At 41.4% G+C, this 18,876-nt stretch overlaps 1 protein-coding gene across 2 annotated transcripts in view; it reads left to right on the top strand.

Moving 5' to 3' along the window:
* The first annotated feature begins 7,313 nt into the window (after positions 1–7,313).
* wnt7bb (wingless-type MMTV integration site family, member 7Bb) overlaps positions 7,314–18,876 on the top strand; it is a 46,999-nt gene continuing 35,436 nt past the window's right edge. The window contains exon 1 of one of the 2 annotated variants that reach the window (XM_012880323.3): positions 7,314–7,748. In XM_012880323.3, the coding sequence (XP_012735777.1) occupies positions 7,678–7,748 (71 nt within the window). In that variant the 5' untranslated portion in view covers positions 7,314–7,677. Of the gene's footprint in view, positions 7,749–13,152; positions 13,510–18,876 lie in introns of those variants that run through there. The other variant, XM_012880314.3, reaches the window with a different exon arrangement.

Genomic DNA, 18,876 nt, shown 5'->3' with positions numbered 1-18,876 from the left:
ATGGGGAGACTTAACACAATAATGGTGGATTGACTCAGAGTAGCAGTACCGTGGTTGGTGTGGGAAATGCTCCACATTGAGATTATGAGGTTGGTGTTCCCTTTGATTGGAATCCTGGTTGTTTAAATGCATCAGGTGACTTTAAAATATTAACTTGTAGTAATTAAAGACCATTCCTGTGTTGTTATTCTAGCTGCATGTGCCTAAAACATAGCCATAGAAAAAAAGTAAGACGAGACAGAGAGCTTTATAGTGTGAGTTCATTACTTTTCTCGTCACTATTGTACCTTTAAATCTTATATGTTGGTTATTTCATCAAGCAACCATCACCTGCTTCTATGAGAACCGTCCAGTTGCTATGACCACTGTCATCATGAAGTGCATCGAGAGGGTCTTCCTGACATACATCAAGGACGCCATCCCTGCTGGCCTGGAAAGCCTGAAGTTTGCCTACAGGGAGAATCGCTCTACAGACGATGCTGTCTTGTTAGCACTTCAATCAGCTCTGACTCATCTGCAGCATCCCAACACCTCTGTTAGGATGCTATTCGTGGACTTCAGCTCAACCTTCAACACAGTGCTCTTAGACATGCTGGCTCTGAAGCTCCACAACCAAGGGAAACACACATCTGCCCTACTGATCCTCAACACTGGTACACCTCAGGTTTGTGTCCTCAGTCCTGCTCTCTTCACCCATAACTGCTCTGCTATCCACCCCACAAACATGGTTGTCAAGTTTGCTGACGATACCACTGTGGTGGGTCTCATGTCCTACAATGATGAGACCCACTACAGAGGGGAGGCCCACAATCTGACACAGTGGTGCTCCAGGAATAAACTCATCCTGAACACCAGCAATACCAAGGTCATAAAGGACTACAGGAGGTCTAGCAGGACTGGACATGCTGCTCTCTGCATACAGGGGGAGGTGGTGGAGCGTGTGGATAGCATAAAGTTCCTGGGCATTCACATCTTCTCTGATTTGTCCTGGACAGTGATGCCTCCCAACCTGGTGAAGAAGGTCCAACAATTACTCTTCTTCCTCAGGAAACTAAAATGAACTGGACTTTCTACTAAGCTGTTAAAAAAACATTTATAGAGCTACAATAGAAAGCATTTAATTGTGTGGTATGGGAGCTGCATGGCACAGGAGAGGAAGGACTTGACACGGGTGGTGAGGACAGCAAAGGGGATTGTGGGATGCCATCTCCAAATCTAGACACAGTTTATGCTGCACAAGTCCAGAGAAGGGCCACAAACATCGCCACAGGTCCCTCCCATGCTGGCAATGCTCTGTTTGATCCACTTCCATCAGGTAAACACTTCAAAAACATTAAGTAAAAACTAATAGAGTCAACGTTTTTATAAAGAAGCTGTAAGGGCAGACCCCTGCTCAGAACTTTCTAGTCTGTTACATGATACAAACACAAGAGTGGTAATGTCCATTTGAACAACAGGGAAACTTGAGCGCTGTAGTAGCTCAGGGAAGGAGCCAAGCTTAAAGTCCTTACCATCATATCAAGGGCTCAACACAATAGATTATACTTAATTCAAATGGTTAGCACTTCGTAAGATAGCCAAGAAATTTAATTGCCAAATATCATCAGGTTTTAATATTGTCATAGCTCGTTGAACCCTTATCAGAAAAACTCTGGGTATTGACCTTTAAAAAGGATGTGAACCGAAGAGTTCAATAAAAGCTCAGTGTGGGAAAACTTAAACAAAAGATAAAAAAATTCATCCAGTAGTTTAGTTTTGTGAAGACCATAAAGTAATGCACCACTGAAAAGCAATGCATTCTCCAATGTTGATTTACAAAGTCTGAATGATCTGCCCATTATCTTATTTTTTGTTGTTTTTCCACATTAAAAAGAAGATTAATGTAAATACCAACTTTAAAAAACAGCACTCACTGGTGTATTTCAGATTATGGATGGGTTGGAACCAAAAAGACAAACACATTTTCTTTCTGGCATTGCTTTACGCATCCGCCTGATTTGCAAATAAATCAGAAGTGTTTGTGCAGACAAAATAAAGTCAGACAAACAACTCATAAAATATGTCGTTTTGTGTCTGACAGGGGTTCCAGACAGCGGAATCAGTTTTTTTTTTCCTGCTGAACTGTGACCAACAAATACAATATTTATCAAATGGTTGTTACTTTACTTTATGTGAAGCTGTAGATGTCCTCTGAATTCATTAAAACCCAGGTCTCCACACATGGCACTGTAGAAACCTGATCTTGCTTACTCGAAGGCCTCCTTGACTTGAAACTGGACTCTTTTCTTTCCTTCATCATACTTTACTGAGTGGACTCATGAATAGAGGCTACAGCTCTGGCACCATGTACCATACTGTCAGATTTAGGTAAATGTATCCAGCCTTGCTGTTCTGTCTCAAAACCCTGGCCTGATCAAGAAAACACTCATGCCAGTTTGGCTCACGGGCTTAGTAAAAAGGGCTCTCTATGTAAACAAAAAATATTGCAAATTAGTATTTGAAGGATTTAATATGAAGAAAAAAAACACTAATCCCTCTCTGAGCACAAGTTTAAGCTTTGAACAAGCTCTGCTAGTTGTGTTGGACGCTACGGACAAACCTGCCTTTCATCGTGAAGCATTTTAGCTAAGCCAGTCAGCTGTTGAGAAGGATGATCTACCGCCACGGTTCTCAAACTGGAACAAGTCGACAAAAGTTTTGATAATTATTAGTGAACAGCTGATATTCTGGCTGCTTCAGAAATTTCTCAAAAGAGCTGAGGAGAGAATTTTAAAAACATCCAGGATGAACTGAAGGTCCAGCTCCCTGCTAATAGATGTGCTCAGTGACCAGGCAAAGTATTAGCAACACGGCTGCTAACGATGTATTTCTCTGCACTCTCCACCTGAAAACACTATAGCAACATTTTCATCAAATTAGTTTAATACTCTGCTTATAAAAGATTTACTGAAAAATACATTTGCAAAACTGCAAAACGTTACCACACCTGTCATAAAGTTATATCCAAGGTCACCATGTTAGATTTTCAGTTCTGAGTTGCTGAGAAACCTTCAACTCCCTATTGGTTTCACAACTTCTAGTGAACCTTTTGTTACATTATTTAGCCTAAAACTTTGTTAACAAGGATGTTTTTTTGGGGGTTAGGATTACAACAAAGGCCAATTTTTTACCTTCCTGTCCTGCACTACTGGCTTAAGGATGTGTCACATCAGAACCAGCACAACCAGAAAATGCTTGTTTTTAAGAAATACCGTGGCCGGGTATCAAGTACGTCTTTCTCCATTTTAATAAAAATCTCACAGGGACAACAAGAATGCAAACACCGCAAAGGACTCCTGGCCCTTTTTTACATTTATTTTCAGCTTCGCCATCCCTCCATCCATCCATTTTCCAACACGCTTATCCCTATTGGGGTCACGAGGGATGCTGGTGCCTATATCCAGCTGTCAATGGGCGAGAGGCGGGGTACACCCTTGACAGGTCGCCAGTCCTTGCAGATTTTCAGCTTCTCTTCTGAGTCAAATATATCCAAACTATCACGTTGTCACCCCCTATAAGGCTGTAGTGAAAACTATATGTGTTCAAATGACCCAAAAACGGAACGAATACTGATGCTTGTTTGTCCACGAGCTCAAAGCCACTATGGTATGGCGAAGTCCAAGTTTGGTCGTACTTATGTTTTTAAAAGTCAGTCACATTGTGGTATGTTGAAAAGGTGGTATTTACTGACGAGGTACTTGTTTCAAAAAGTTTCACAATCACTGGTGTAAAGCGTATAGAAAAACCTGCTACACCAGTGAGTGCAAGAAGGATTCAATCACACAAGACCGGGCCTCCATAGCTCCACTGTGACAGAATGAGGTAGACGAAAAGGTCAAAGCTATACAGCTAAGAATGGTTGATTTACCCTTTGACATCCAGGTCACATTTTACAAAGTTCTCCTGTGAATTCCCTCTATTTGGAGTTACATTGTGCACGATAGTCACAAAAAAAAGTTGGAGGAAGTGTTAAACTCAAGAAGAGCTTAGAGCTCAAGTGAGATGTCTGATGGAGATGGAAAGGGGGACTTTGCAAGAGAAGTACAACTATTTTCCCCCTCCTGCCTGGGGCCCAGAGTAGATGCGGTGGACCCAGCCCCAGACGCCACTCCGTGGTTTGGCACGCTCTGCATTTCAGCCCTCTCACTGTTTCCAGTTGAACCAGCTCCCATGCAAACACATGGGCGACCGGTGGGTTTTCTTATTTAGTTGTCGGTCAAGAGTACTTAATAATATTCAAAAAGACAGAGTGACATAGCATCCCGTGCTTGCCAAAACGTAATCTTCCTCTCTTCTTCCGAACCTCTGCTTCTTTAAAGTCTGAAGAAAAATACATGCAGATAAAGAAAGAACATCCTAACAATGCAGTGCAATTGTGAAAAAAAAAAAGCTCGGCGAAAACTCATAACGCACGAGGAGGACAATGATTTCCTTTCAGGAGGCTCTAAAGAGGAAATATTTCACATGCAACGGCCTGCATGTGCAGCACAAAGCACACGCAGTGATGTGGCGTCCTCAGATTGATGTCCTTGCTAACCCGAATGCTCTCATCCCCTGCCTCAGCTTTTTGAAGTTGAATAAACAGTGTGTCATAGGATCCTCCGGATACCACCCAAGTGCTACAGTGTGTGAGAGAGCCTGCGAGTACGCGCAGTGCTCGCGTCTCCGGTTTGATTTGTGGGTCTTGCGCTCGCTGCACGTGCAAAACGCCGGGAAGGCCTGCGAGAGTGTGCGAGCGCGCACCGGGAATGCTGACGACGAGCGAGCATCAGTGCGCGTGACACGTCTGCAGTGACAACAGCGGGGTGACAAATTACGCTGACGCAGGCTGTCCCTAGCCTTTACCCGGCCGACATTAAAAACGGAGCTGGGCCTTTGAACATTTTAATTAAACTAAACGGGACCATCTCCACCCTAGGCCCGTGATTTATGTACGTTCGAGGACAAACAAGACCATCTTTTACAGGGCAGACATCAAATGGATGTCTTTTTTATGTCACCCTGGTTCCTTGGAGTTGACTTTGATTATTTCGAAAATCCATCTGGAATTTTGATGGGCATGTTTTGAACGAAACAAGGCCCCGGGACAATAAAAGCGGGGATGTCTTGAAACAAAAGGTCTTTGCGGTTTTTTCTGTTTCTCATACTGAGCAACAGCCTCATAGTCTGTGCACTCAGGAAACTCATGTCTGTGACTTTAGTCTGTACTGTCATCATTACAACACTTTAGCAATTGTTCATGTCTTTTTTTTTTTAGAGTTGGAGCAGATGATTCGTGTCATGTATTATTTTACAAAGTCACATTTGGACTACAGAAATAAAAAGAATCCAAAAGGGGGAAAAAAAAAAATCACAGTTTTGCGGCACTAACAAAGCTAACCTGCTTCACTTTTTTAATGTTCTAAGTCATTATTTTGCAGCTTCAACATCCTTTGCAAGCAGTCTTTTAGGGTAAGTGACTTACAGCTTTGCACATCTAGAGGTCGCGTGATTTTTGCCCATTCTTTTTTCGAAAGAAGTTTAAATCCAATCGGATTGGATGGACAATGTCTGTGAAAATCTATGTCAAGTCTTGCCGCAGGTTATTATTAGGACCAGGGTCGGGATTTTGAAAGCATCACCACACTAGGATGCTACTGGCAGGGTTGGTGTATCAGAGGATGGTTTTGCATGTGAACCAGAGTTCAGTTTGGTCTCATCTGACCAGAACATGTTCATTCACATATGTACACAAATAGACTTTATTTACAAAGTTCTAACAGTTCCGTCCCAGGACTACCCTGTATGTATCTCTATCTGTTTCCTATTAACTTTGATCTATCTCTATGTCCCTCAAGAAAAAAAAAGCATTCCCAAATCATAAAGCTCTCACCACTATGTTTTACCAAAAGTGGCATGTTACATTTTAGCTCCTTCCATATTGTCGTTCCCCTTTTGACCATTACCATTACGCTAACATATAGAAGAGAAAGAAAACTTCTGCAGGTGGTTTAAGAGAGGTCATCGCCTTGAATCACACAGAAAATAAACAATATACAAGATTATCCCCAATTATGCAAAATATACATCCCAAATGCTTATCTAATTTTAAAATGAAATTTAAAGAATTTTTTTTTTTTTAAATTACCTTTTTTTAAGTCAACTCTTAATTAGCTGCACAACGTTTTCTTGAGGGGCATCGGCGGGAATAATAAAAATGCACACCGCACTTATCAGATTTTTTTTTAAATTAAACATGTTTGAAAATAATATCTTATTTCCCCTCCACTATTCCCCTTCCTGATTGTGCACGCACTACCTTGTGCAAGTCTGGCACGTAACATCAAAATAAAATGCACCAAAGTTTTTGGTGGTAACCTGACAAAGTGTGGAAAAGCTCGATGGAGTCTAAATACTTTTGCAAGGAGTTGCATGTTTTGTAAAGCTGGACGGAAGTGAATGCAAGTTACTGCTAATTGGCCTTTAACGACGCGGGTTGCTTTTGATGCAAGTAACACGGAAAAGCCCTCTGGAAATACAGAGTGTGTACATCAAGTGGGTAAATGTAAAATGCAGTTATCTGATTTAGATTAAAGAGTAAAGAAACTCTTTAAAGAGAGGCCAAAGTTATGTGGCATGATTTAGGCAGGCCTGCCATGATGTTGAGACTCGGCTTGGATCAATGCCTTACAGCCACCAGAGGGAGTCTGCAAAGTTATGCGACGAATCCCGATGGAGTTATTTAAACATCTGCATAATATTTACATGTCGATGCTCACCCCCCCCCCCCCCCAAAAAAAATAAAAATAAAATAAAAACTATTTTTTTCCCCTATTGTGTCGCCACATTGTGACTGACGGCATCCATACGGCATATTCCTCATAATTACTCATTATTTGTCATGCACAAAACACGTTTTCTTGTAAACCAAACAGCTGGAAAGCCTTTTGATTTTACTGGGCTCACTGTTGTGGTGTGGCCCATCCGGGGGGAACCCACACTGGTGGGGACAGAGCCGTGATGTTGCAAGCGCCCAGTTAAGGCCTATAAAAAGGCAATTTCACTTCGTTCCTTGTTAGTTTTCTGTACAACAACTACACGTGTTGAGCTCAGGCTGGAAGCCCGTCCCATTCGCTGCATAGCTGTGCAGGTAGGGGAGGAGGAGGAGGAGGAGAAGGAGGAGGAGGCGCACAGCCCTTTTGTTACCTGTACCAGGCTACCTGGCTGTTGGACGTCAGTAACAAGTTTGAGGTGCGCAGGAAAGCTTCAAGTCAGATTCGCAGAGTTTGGATTGCACTCCGAGGCAGCAGCTTTTTTTTTTTTTTTTTTTTATCTTTAAAGGCGCACAGAAAAGGGGGCGAGAATGGTTAATCACAATTGAGCGTTTAAAAGAGAGGACGAATAGGGAGGCACTTCCTCCAAGAACTCACTCACCTTTCAAGTGCGAGCACACTGCCAGCTTTCGTTTCGGACACCCCTCAGCATCTCCGCTGTTCTGGGGACGATGGGGCTTTCGCCGTCCAAGCTCTCCAGTGAACCTCAGCTTGACGTGACGGGAACCCGGCGGTACGCGTGCATCTGGGGGGGTTAGGAAGGCTGCAGATGTGAACTCCAGTTCGTGTTAACAGTGCATGGCCTCTGGATAAAGTGCTACCGATCATGCACAAACCCCTCCGAAAGCGGAGTTTCTACGTGTTCCTGTGTTTTGGCATCATATACCTCAGACTCGGGTGAGTTAATTTTCTTCTTGGTTGTTCTCTTCTCCCCCCCCCCCCCCCCCTCTTTTCCATCATAACCTGCACTTCCTTACATGCGTAAGCTGAAGAGTTGACCATAACATGTGCCAGGTGTCTTTGCGTGCCCTCTGACATCACACTGAAACAGGTTTTAAATATCAAAAAGGATATGCACGTACATTAAAAAAATTTAAGTTTAAGCTGTATTTTGGAATATTGCGCGTAAAAAGAAGCAGTACGCAGGCTTATTACGTTGCATATTTACAGTGAGAGGCTTCATTTCCCTATTTTCTGGAGGCTCTCTGCTCTTTATTGTTGCACAAGATCACTTGAGCCAGTGTCTCTGCTCCCGATCCTGCATACCTTCATTAATAGCGGTAGACTGAGTTGTATTTCCACATTCCATCGCCTAGACTAGAGTTTTTTTCACGTCTTTACCTGTTTTGCAATAGCTCACCTTAATTCAAAAACGTGACTTGTCTAAAGCTTCCCTGCGCAAATCTACTATCATTTTGTGTGTATTTGCTGGTTCACTTTGCAGAATGTATGATTTTTGCCAGAGCCGATCCTAGAAAATATGAGGTCCACATCACACATTTATTGAGGGCCCACCACTCACCAGCGCAAAAGCCCTTTTTTCGGCTAAAGGCGTTAGGTAGACTTCAGTGACACATAAGTCTGTTCAAATTATATATGTAGACTTTATTTAGGCCTTCATATTTGGTCTATTTCTAGGCTACATTTGTGTCTTTATTGCAGCATTTGTTTATTAAGATATCGCAAAGCTTGACTAAAAATTCACAAGGAGCAAAAATGTACAAATCATCCAGAAATCAGGCAATTAAAATGTAACAAATTTCTTTTTGTGGTATTGCAGTAGTGTTATCAATGTGTAAATAATACTTTTTTTGTTATTTTTTTTTAGAGAAAGTGAGCAAATCATGTGCAAGCCTGAATGAAGACATCAACCATGAATCGTAATTTTTTTTTTTATGAACAGTTATTTTCAACACCGAGGACCCTTAAAATCCAATAACTGAATCAAAGTATCCTGGAGTTGTATGTTAGTTGCCAGATTTATCTGTGCAGCTGCTTGTAATCAAGAGATCATGAGATTACTGTATTTCATGCCTGTCAATCTCCCCTAAAAGCTGTCTGCATTTAGAGATAATTTAGACGCCCGGAAAATACTTTTTATCTCAGACTATAAATGTCCAAATTTTAACATAGCAGTCTGTTGACTATTTAGAGTCATTAGATGTGTTTTAAAAATAAAATGCACCCCTTTATATGGTTCATGCTCAATCATTTTTAAATGCTGCATTTAATTAGCCAATTTTTACAGTTAACTCCATTAACTAACTCCATTACTGAATCAACTTATAATTAAACTGTTGATATGACGGGATGTGTTTTGTTTCACAATCCCATCATTTCTTTTCACATTATCTAATAAACATATAAATCCTAGGATAGAGTACTCATTATTCTGTGTGTGTCCCAACGGATACTCCCTTATTCGGTCGCCACAGCGAGCCATTACTTTTTACGCCGGATGCCTTTCCTGATACAACCAGGATTTGCAACAAAGTCACCTGTATCATTATTGATTTAAAAAAATATATATAATAATTTTACTGTTGCATTTGTAGCACTGCAAAATGGTACGGGGATTAACACTGTTGCCATGCAACAAAAAGGTCCCGTGCTTTGGCTGTTATCCAAAAAGCGTTAGAGGAACAAGTTACGCTAAATTTGTGCTTGAATGGTTGTTTCTCCTCTGTCCCTCTGTGTAGCACTGTGATGGACTGGCAACCTGTTCAGAGGATCCTCTGCCATTCACACAGTGACCGCTGGAGAAAGTTACTCGCCCCCCACCCCCATGACCCCGCATGGATAGGCGGATATAGACAATAGTTGAATGGATGGTTCATTTACCTACCCACTACATGTACTGTGTGAATTTATCTTGGGGGCCCCAGCCCTGTAGGGGGGTCTTAAAATCAACAAAGTCCCCTTTGACCCAGGGAGACCCCTTAAAACTTATGGTAATTAATTTTCACTATCGCTATGTGATTTTAAATTCGTTGCAGTGCCTAAAAATGCATAAACATTTCGTAAGAATGAACCTCAAGAAATACATTTTCTTTGCTATACAATGTAGATCACTGAAAAATATACATTTTAAAGCTTTTTTCATTGTATATACATGAATTAACTTACAAAACTAGAGGCTCAAAGCATCGGGCGTAGTCCTGAGAGCTTAATGAACAGTAACACCATTAAGAGAGGACGGTGGAGGAATTGGTAGAGCAATTGTAACTTCAAGATAGGGTTTTTTAAAATAGTTGATACCTTTTTATAATTAATAATTTCTTCTTTTCTAAACTGACCCATTCGTATACTACCTACAAACTAATGCTATGACACTCGCAAAAAGGTCAGTGAAGCACCTGGGTCTGCCACAGTGTAGCAGTAAACCTCCTGGGCGTAATAACCTAACGCTATCTGTTATTGGCTTCACAGCCATGGACAGCCCAATTACAGGCGTCTGTTGATCTGAACTCCCCAGTCGAGAGACACTTCCCAGATATCCCGTTCTGAACCACGCAACGCCCTGTTCTTTAGTACGAATCAGTGCAGGAAATCATTCATCCACTGATGGCTCTGTTGGATTATAAAAAGTGAGGCAACAAAACAAACCAGTCCATCCTTCCATTACTCCACAATGTAGTTTTAAAGGCATTGGAGGCGAATGTGGCCAATAGCAACACAGGTTATGGTGGAGACAAAAGGAAGCTGACAAAAAGTACGAACCCTGCTGCTGTCTCTGATTAACACATACATTATAAGGAGAACTTACCAGGAATTGTACAGGGCTGCAACTGAATATATTTGCATGGACCGGATATTTGCTTTGTTTTCCGCCACATCCATTTTTGTTTTAAAACACATTTAATATAGTTTAGAATGATCCTTGGTTACAACATTTAATTGTATCAACAGCGAGTTGACAGGTAAATGGAAGTATACAGTAGCATATTAAAGTTGAGCAATTATAATAAAATAAAATAATCACACGACCGGATTCAAAGGTGCATACTTCCATAATGCTAACAGGCTTATATCATCAACTGTTTTGCCAAACAGGGAGGTGACACTTAAATTATATTTATAATTATGGTTATATTTCCCTAACCAGGTCTGAATTGTCCCCCTATGTGTTAGTGTTGCCCTAACAAACAAAGTTGAAGTTAAGTTTGTCATATTATATCTATCCACATGTTCTGCTCTTAACCAGAAAGAACCATGTGACTTCAAAAAAATGTTGCCGTGTCATTGTATCGTTGTAACAAGTATCAAATATTCTTAGTATCTACATCGAGTTTGAAATTTTAGTATCGTTACAATCCTAAATATATATGTTGTTAACCTTTTTGTTTATGCGATTGGAATTTCAGTAAGAGGAGGAGAAGCTTCTGCTAGTTACAACATGCACTTTATTAATTTTTATTTGAACTTAGAGATCATTTTAACCTTCATAGCAACCCACATTTAAATCAGTTACCCACTCCTCAACCCACCACCCTGCATAAAACAGCAGCGTAATGAACACTGAAATCAAATTTTGTTATGGCTTCTATATCAACTTGGTAAGTGTTAGAAACTGTAATAAAACGGCACTCTGCTTTAGGTAGTTTAGCAACAGCATTAATGCTGAAATCCATTTTGCTAGCAAATTGAGCTCTGATTGTTGTTTACATAGGCAAAAAGTGAATGTCATGGAAAAGCTTCCCATGCCGCATTGTGGGAATAATAATTATCAACAATGCTAATGTTAAACTCATACCTTCTAGCCAGCAAAGTTTCTAACCTAATGCTGTCATTGCAACATCTTGTTGTGCACTTTGTCAGAATAAAACATTTATTATTATTTTACTAGCATTTTGTCCCATTTTATTTGTATTCTTTTATTTTTAAAATGGAGGACAAAAATGGGTATTTCAATAGAAGAAACACTAAAAGGTGCTTGTTAGTTACAATTCCACATTTTCTCAACAAAATATTGGAAGGCGATCAAGTCCAATACGATCTCTTTGTAATTAGGCGGAAAGGTGGGATGAAGTTGAAAAACTGCCAATGTAACAAAATCTTTTGGAGCAGAAATGGAGGTCACAGGTTTCAGGTAGAGATTCTCCCCATTGTCTACCACCACACTTTTGAAAAATAAAAGAAAACAAGCAAACAAAGACTCAATACAGGGAATGAAAGAAAAGAGCTGACAGAAATGTTTTACATTTGATGACCGAGGGGCGTTTCCTGGACCTCTGCAAAAAATAAAAGTAATGATGATGATAGTAAAGAAATCTAAAGTTACATTGGCTCTAGCTGAGTAAAATAAAATGAGAACAATGACAAACTGCAATCAATACAAGACATTTTAGTCAAAAGCACACGGACAACTCTGCTAATCTCTGTAAAACTGTATCGCCGTTAATTAAACATATGTGCTATTGTTGGATCTGAGTTTGTATGATTTAAATCTAAAGGGAAGATGGGTTAAGAGCAATTTATATGCACTGTATTATCCCATGATTGTACAGATGTTTTATACTTCGCTAAACATAATGAAATACAAATTAACAAACATGGCATTTGTGTAATGTTAACTAATCAGAGTACAGATTACCTGAAAATCTTACCAATTTCCTTAAGTTTATTTTGGCTGTTAAACTGTTGAAAAACATATATTTTTTTCAAATTGTTACACAAATTTTTTTTTTGCTAAATTCTAACAGTTTGTTTTAACAGTGTAGTTCAAATCTTTCTTTTCGTTTATATCGGGCTGAGATAAGGATAATTCCTATAGAGAGGAGTCTCAAAATGAACTTGATGTTATAAAATGCCAATCATCAAACATCACCAGCTAGGGAGAACAGACAGGTCCAACACGCCCATGCGTCTTGTTCTTATGGGAAAAAATCAAACTTCCTGCAAAAAGGAATGCCCGCATTAATAATGCATGCCAGTGTGTGTCCCAGAGATAGGATTTCAAACACACACACACACACACAAAAGTATAAATTTAACATGGAAACAACTTGTTGATTTAGAGAGAGGCAGTGTCAGCGAAGTGCGCGCTCCGATTGTTTGACGCCAACTCCGTCTATGTTTGTTTAGATTTGGGGCTGGATGGGTTTAGGATCGTTGCGGTGGTGATGGTTATGGCGGCTGATCATGAATGAAACCTCCTTCACGTCCAGAGGGGGATCGGATCAGTGTCACCCCATTGTCCCGCCGTGGCAAAGTGGGCGGATAACAGTGTCTCCTCCTGCCCAATGGCAGGCACGATCCTCACGAGAGCGCAGAGAGGCACTTTTCTGCCATGCAGAATCCCTAAAACCATCATCATTCCGGCTCGGAGAGCCCACAGTGATGTGTAAGAGCCTCGGCTGCTGAGAGATGTCAGAGCCAACCTCGGCGCACACACGGCCCTGCAGGGAGCTCGGAGCTGCGTAGAAGCGCCCGCGCATGAGATCCTCTGGTCCTTCTCGATCCTCTCCGGAACGGACGCAAAACCGGGAATAAATAGGGGGATTTTTTTTTTTTTGCCTACTTCTATCGGCGTCGTCTCACTACACTCCGAGCCTGGCCATTCGCTCAATGTCATCATGATCATCCTCTCGTCGCGCAGTGTACTGCTGTCAGTCTACTACCCGCAGATATTCCTGATCCTGACGAGCGGCAGCTACCTGTAAGTTAGAGGCAATTAACCTATCTGCTCCTTGATTAACTCCGGAGCCTGCGCGCTCTCATCCACAGCCGGATGGAGAGGCGCGACCTTAAATCCTTGCTGAAAAGTCTCACATTTCTTCTTTCCGTTAGGAGGTTGTAGATCCTGTTTAAGATGTTTGATGTGTTTCTGTATAGAGAGCGCACAACCAAACGCGTACCGAGCGTTTTTTATCTTCGGCGTCAATAAACAAACAGACAAACAAACGAAACCAACAAAAAAAAAACAGGCAAAAAAAATAATCCTCATGGTTTTCGATCATAAAATGAAATTGGGAATCCAAATCAATGCGCATATGGTCAGGAAAACCTACCCACGTGGGAGTGGGCTGCTAATTAGTTACACTTGAACGTGGCGTGGCCAAATGAATAGCTCGTGCGCAATTGGACGCTGTTGATTAATCTGTCGCTAAGGCAACGTTTTTTTTTTTTTTTTTTTTTTTTTTTGCAAGATCCATCAACATAATTTGATCGTTTATTAATTTTTCAGAAAGGAGTACACGGATTTATTTCGGCCACTGAGTGGCAGAGGTGTTCTAGACAATTGGGACGTGACGATTCAGATTTAGTTTTCTTCCTGAGAGAAAGAATTGTGTTTTGCGCTGTTGTTTGCCTTTATTTTTCAGCCGCATTACGTCACCTTTGGCTAGTTCTGAGGCTATCAGTTTCATTATTTTGACCCGCATCCCATTAGTCGTAAATCTGTTGTCATCAAATGATGGATGCAGGTCAAGCGCCCCCTTCATCCCACCCTATATTTTCCTGTATGGTAGTTGTCACGCTTGTTGCAATGCAAGGTGTTCCTAATTCCCACGAAAAGCACAAACTAGTTTTAGTTTGTTTGTTTTCACAAACATGATGTGTTGAGAAATGTCAAACTGTGCTTTAAGCGGTCGCTATTCAGTGTAAAACAACCTAGTTCAGGTTTGAGCTATCAAAGTTTTTTAGATGCTGAACTAGAGAATACATGTTATCCAGACTCAGTAAAGATAACTGAACTGAAACTGCCATTTGTTTTAGAGCAGAATCAGAAGCTGCAAATCCGATGCTGTCTGCTGCGATGTCAGCCAGCTGCAGTGTGCAGCAATATTTCATCACTGCGACACTGGACAATTTTAATATGGCGGTGTAATCATTAAATACGGCATTGAATATACCAGTTGCACGAAACAACTTTTCCTTGTTTGTCTAAAGTAGAATGCCGACTTTCTGAAAGTTTAAAAAACAAGAATTTCACTCATCTGCTCCATCCTCTTCCTCTCTCTTTTCTGCCCGGAGACCCTAAAGCTGAATCCAAAATAGATGTGGTTTCCACTACTATGAATAGGGATGGCTTTGCACATCAAAGCTACGGAGAACAGTGTCTGTTTTAATTAACATTTCCGTCATTTAGGCTAAAACTTAACCTACAATTTCAATATGGGTTAAATTTTTTTTTTTTGCTAGTGTCTTATTAAAAGTAGATTCTACAAGTAAACTTGTTTAATTTGATAAAACACCTTTGGCAATTTCACGCAAGCAAAATCTTCCTTTTCTGGAGGGATAATGTTGTTATGAGTAGGATTCAGATCATTTCTAAATAGGCTTGTATCATAGTGGTCTGGTCAGCAGCAGTCCTTTTTATCCATTTATTGTTATTTCAATTTAGCTCAGAACAAAATGAACGTTTGTCCCAGATCTAGAACAGTGTGAATAATCATTGAATAGATAAGAGAAAACACAAACAAACAGTAATAAAGAGGGATTTCTGACACAGTTCCCAGCCCTGTTCCTTTGGCTGCTCTGAAACAGACCCTGGTCACTCCAACGACCTTTTTTTCAGATCACCTCCCTCTCCTCTTCAAGGCTCCTCTTGTTTGCCGCGTTACAGCTGGAGCGCCACGCTGAGACGCAGCACATAAACACGCTCTCCAGCATGGGCCCGCGCTAGATTCTCACTGAACGATAACCACGAGGAGAAATAACACGGCGTCCTGCTTTTGACAGAGATTTGAAAACAAAATGGTGCAACATTTTGTAATTGCGTGCATGTGAAACAGAAATGCAACAATTACCCCCGCTGCTGCTAAAATAACAGAATTTGCTGACCGTTGTAGTCATCAGACGGTGTTTCTAGCCTTTATTTGCAGTTTCTGAGTTTTAGTGTTGGAAAAGTGTAGCTACCAGCTGGCCGGCCTCGTGCAGCAACAGGTTGGGGCGGGGCGGCGCCCGCGTTGCCCTTCGTTCCACGCGGCCTGGGACGTCGATCACCAACATGAGTTTGTTTTAAAACGTGTAAAATTATATAATCGCGCAGTTTGCAAGTGAGCAGCCAAAAAGGAAACGCCATATTCAGCGCTAACAACAACAGTGACTCCCTGCTTTTATTCGCTCGACTCGGTCGTGTCTGAGGCATTTTGGTAAGTGCATTCCTCAGCGGAAGATGCATGCCCCCGGAGCTTAACAGTGATTCAGGCAGGTTCAGAGTGCTTCGTGTGATGGAGTGGGTGGCTGGGAGCATGCTGTATGCCATGCGGCTAGGGTTTCTTTTAGGGCCACCCTGCTCAGTAATAAAACCAGCAAGACTTTTTTTTTTTTAAACCATTGGCATTGGGCAATAGTGGAGAAAAGTTGATGCGTCTCTGGTATTCATTCAGTTCAGCAGCTGCAGAACTACGCGGACACAACATTGTGACACTTTCCAGTTGATTTTTCCGCCTCCTGGTAGAGCTGTCCCACCATGGGCGAGCTGTCCCCAAGCCGCTGGCATACACAGAGGAGAAGCTAAGCAAACAGGATTGCATTTGTGCGGCGCGATGATGCAGGGATTTAAAAGCTTAGCCCTGGAATTCTCTGTTTGCTGTGCAACAGTTTGGGACATCATTGGTCCTCTGCGGTGTTTTTTTTCTTTCTTCTGTGAAATCATCGGGTGATGAAGAAGAGAAACCCATAACGACTTTTGCTGTCAGATTAAACGCCCTCGTAGATTTGAGTTGACTATCAGGAAAAAAGAAAAAAAGGTAAACAGTAAAATAAAAAAAAAGATCCAGTGCATATAGGAGCAGCGTGGTCGTTCCATTATGAAGGAAGCATGTTTCTCCAGTAGCAAATTGATTGTCCTAAATGAGTGTGTCCTTTCAGCTTGTGCAGACGGGACATCATCGTTGCTAGGAACGACCGCATACACAGCTGAGGGTCACAAAGGGTCAGAGGAGTTCAATCCTCTTTAACAGCGGAGAGAGCAAAGAGGGCCTGAAAGCAGCAGCCGGCTGCAGTGTTTGCTGTGCAAAACAAATGTCTTGTTCCCAGCCCAGTCCACCTCCACCTTAAGGGTTTCGTGGATGCAACACCTCAAGATCTTTGACTGCAGTTGCATCTAATATCCCCATGGTGATCTTTCACTGCAACTTGCAGAGAAAGGTTTTGCACATTTTTCACATTTTATCATGTTAGAACGCCCAAGCCAAATGTGTTTGATTGGAAAGAAGTAGAGCACGATTATAAACTGGAAGGTTTTCCGTCACCATCTTGTTTCATGGTATGTTCAGGGCGATGTGCGGCGTTAGTTTTCTGCTGACTGGGTCATAAATTCAGTTTTGCCCTCATCTGACCAAAGCAGCTTCTTTACGTTTTCTTCTCTATTTAAACTGACATTAGATTTGTCACACAGAAACGGTTTACTAAATAGGTGACTTTTAAAGGTGTGCGCTTACACTGGATTTTATGTAGGTGTGTCAGTGTTAAGTGGGGCTTAAATGCAAATGCATGTCACATTTTTTTTTATTTTCTCGTTTTCGACATTTTTAAAAATCAGGTATTGTTTTTCGTCCACATCAGAGATGTGAAGCCGTAAGAAAATAAATGTCACAGGCCGGATACTCCCAAATAGCTTAGCAAGGCACTGTAAACGCTTAAATGCACCGAGAAACCAAAAGTCTGAAACTTTGTTGGAGTTTACGTGTTTAAATTTAAAAAGATTTAGTTTGGTGTTAGGAAATAAAAGAGATTATCTGAGAGTGAATTTTACCCAGTAAATATGTATATTTGTTCTCAGTCTGGGGGGCTCCACCCAGAAGCTCTGTGAACTTGAATCTAAACCCAAGACACTTTATTCCTTCAGCATTGTTCCTCCTCGCTCGTTCTTCCATTTCCTCCCCTTACGCCCCGCCATCCCGTTTTCGCTGACACACAACTCGCCTCAGTTCGTTCGCTCCGTCTGCGGTTAATCCCCTTTTTTTTTTTCGAGGTCAACGTCGTATTTCAAAGCGGCAGTGTTCCTCCGAGTTCATTTCTGGCTGCCCGTCCTCGACATGTTTGAAAAGTATGTATCTACACGCTTTTGATGGCTGTAAACAGAGCCCTGGAGGGAGTCGGCACTTTGTTTTGGAGCTAATCTGTTTTTGGCTTCCTCGGCAGCTGCAGAGCCCACCTTAAACATATGCTTTCTGTGTATTTACGGCAAATTACTGCATGTGTGTTGTTGTCTCTCTCTCTAAGTAGAACGGAGGAGGAGGCGTGCCATTTTTCTCTAAAGCATAATAACACCTTGAATTATGGCGATTTGTGTTGACAACCCTTTTATGTACTCATCGCAAATTAATTATGGGATGTGGTTGAAGTAAAAAGCCCTCTCTTGTGAACAGTGAGGGCGGCACTTCGCCTCAAGAGTCTGTCTCAAACACGTAATTAAACAAACCCTGAGATGTATTGCTTTGTGTGACATTTGTTTAAAATGGGGACACTGCTTCCACACCGAGTGAAACCACACTGGTGTAAAATGTATTTCCATAAGAGTCTGGAACCCCTTCACAGCACCACGGTACCAAACAATTAGCACAGAAACCCCAAAGTCATTACTCAGACTCCTCTCATCCAAACCAGCTCTGAAGGCTGGCAGTAGTCAAACATGCATTTTGCTTTCTTTCTTGGTACTTACTGAACAACTTACATTTTAGATGGAAAAAAAAATCATCCCGCGTGAAGAAATAATTGTAACACGATCACCAGTGACAGGATTGTTTGTACCTCTAACAATTCCTTTAAAATAATACTGATCAATATTTCTGGAAACTTTAAATACTCTTCTGTGACTTTATGTTTGCCTTGGGAATAATTATGATATGACAAGGAGGTATATTTCTTATAGCCTTTCGAGTCTAGGCAGGACTTGAACCCCTATTTATCTTGCCACCATAGAGAGTAAGTAGGACGGTATAAAAAAGATTGCCAAAGCTTACTGTTGGAGAACTGCACCAAAGAGTCCCCTTAAAAGCCACTAGATGCTATCTACATGCCAAACCGGCTGTTTAGAGGCATGCCAGGAAGAAGCCTTTTCTGTTCTACTGTCACA

The sequence above is a fragment of the Fundulus heteroclitus genome, unplaced genomic scaffold (genome assembly GCF_011125445.2).
Source record: "Fundulus heteroclitus isolate FHET01 unplaced genomic scaffold, MU-UCD_Fhet_4.1 scaffold_52, whole genome shotgun sequence".
NCBI lineage: Eukaryota > Metazoa > Chordata > Actinopteri > Cyprinodontiformes > Fundulidae > Fundulus > Fundulus heteroclitus.
This window is presented reverse-complemented; position numbering and strand designations above follow the sequence as displayed.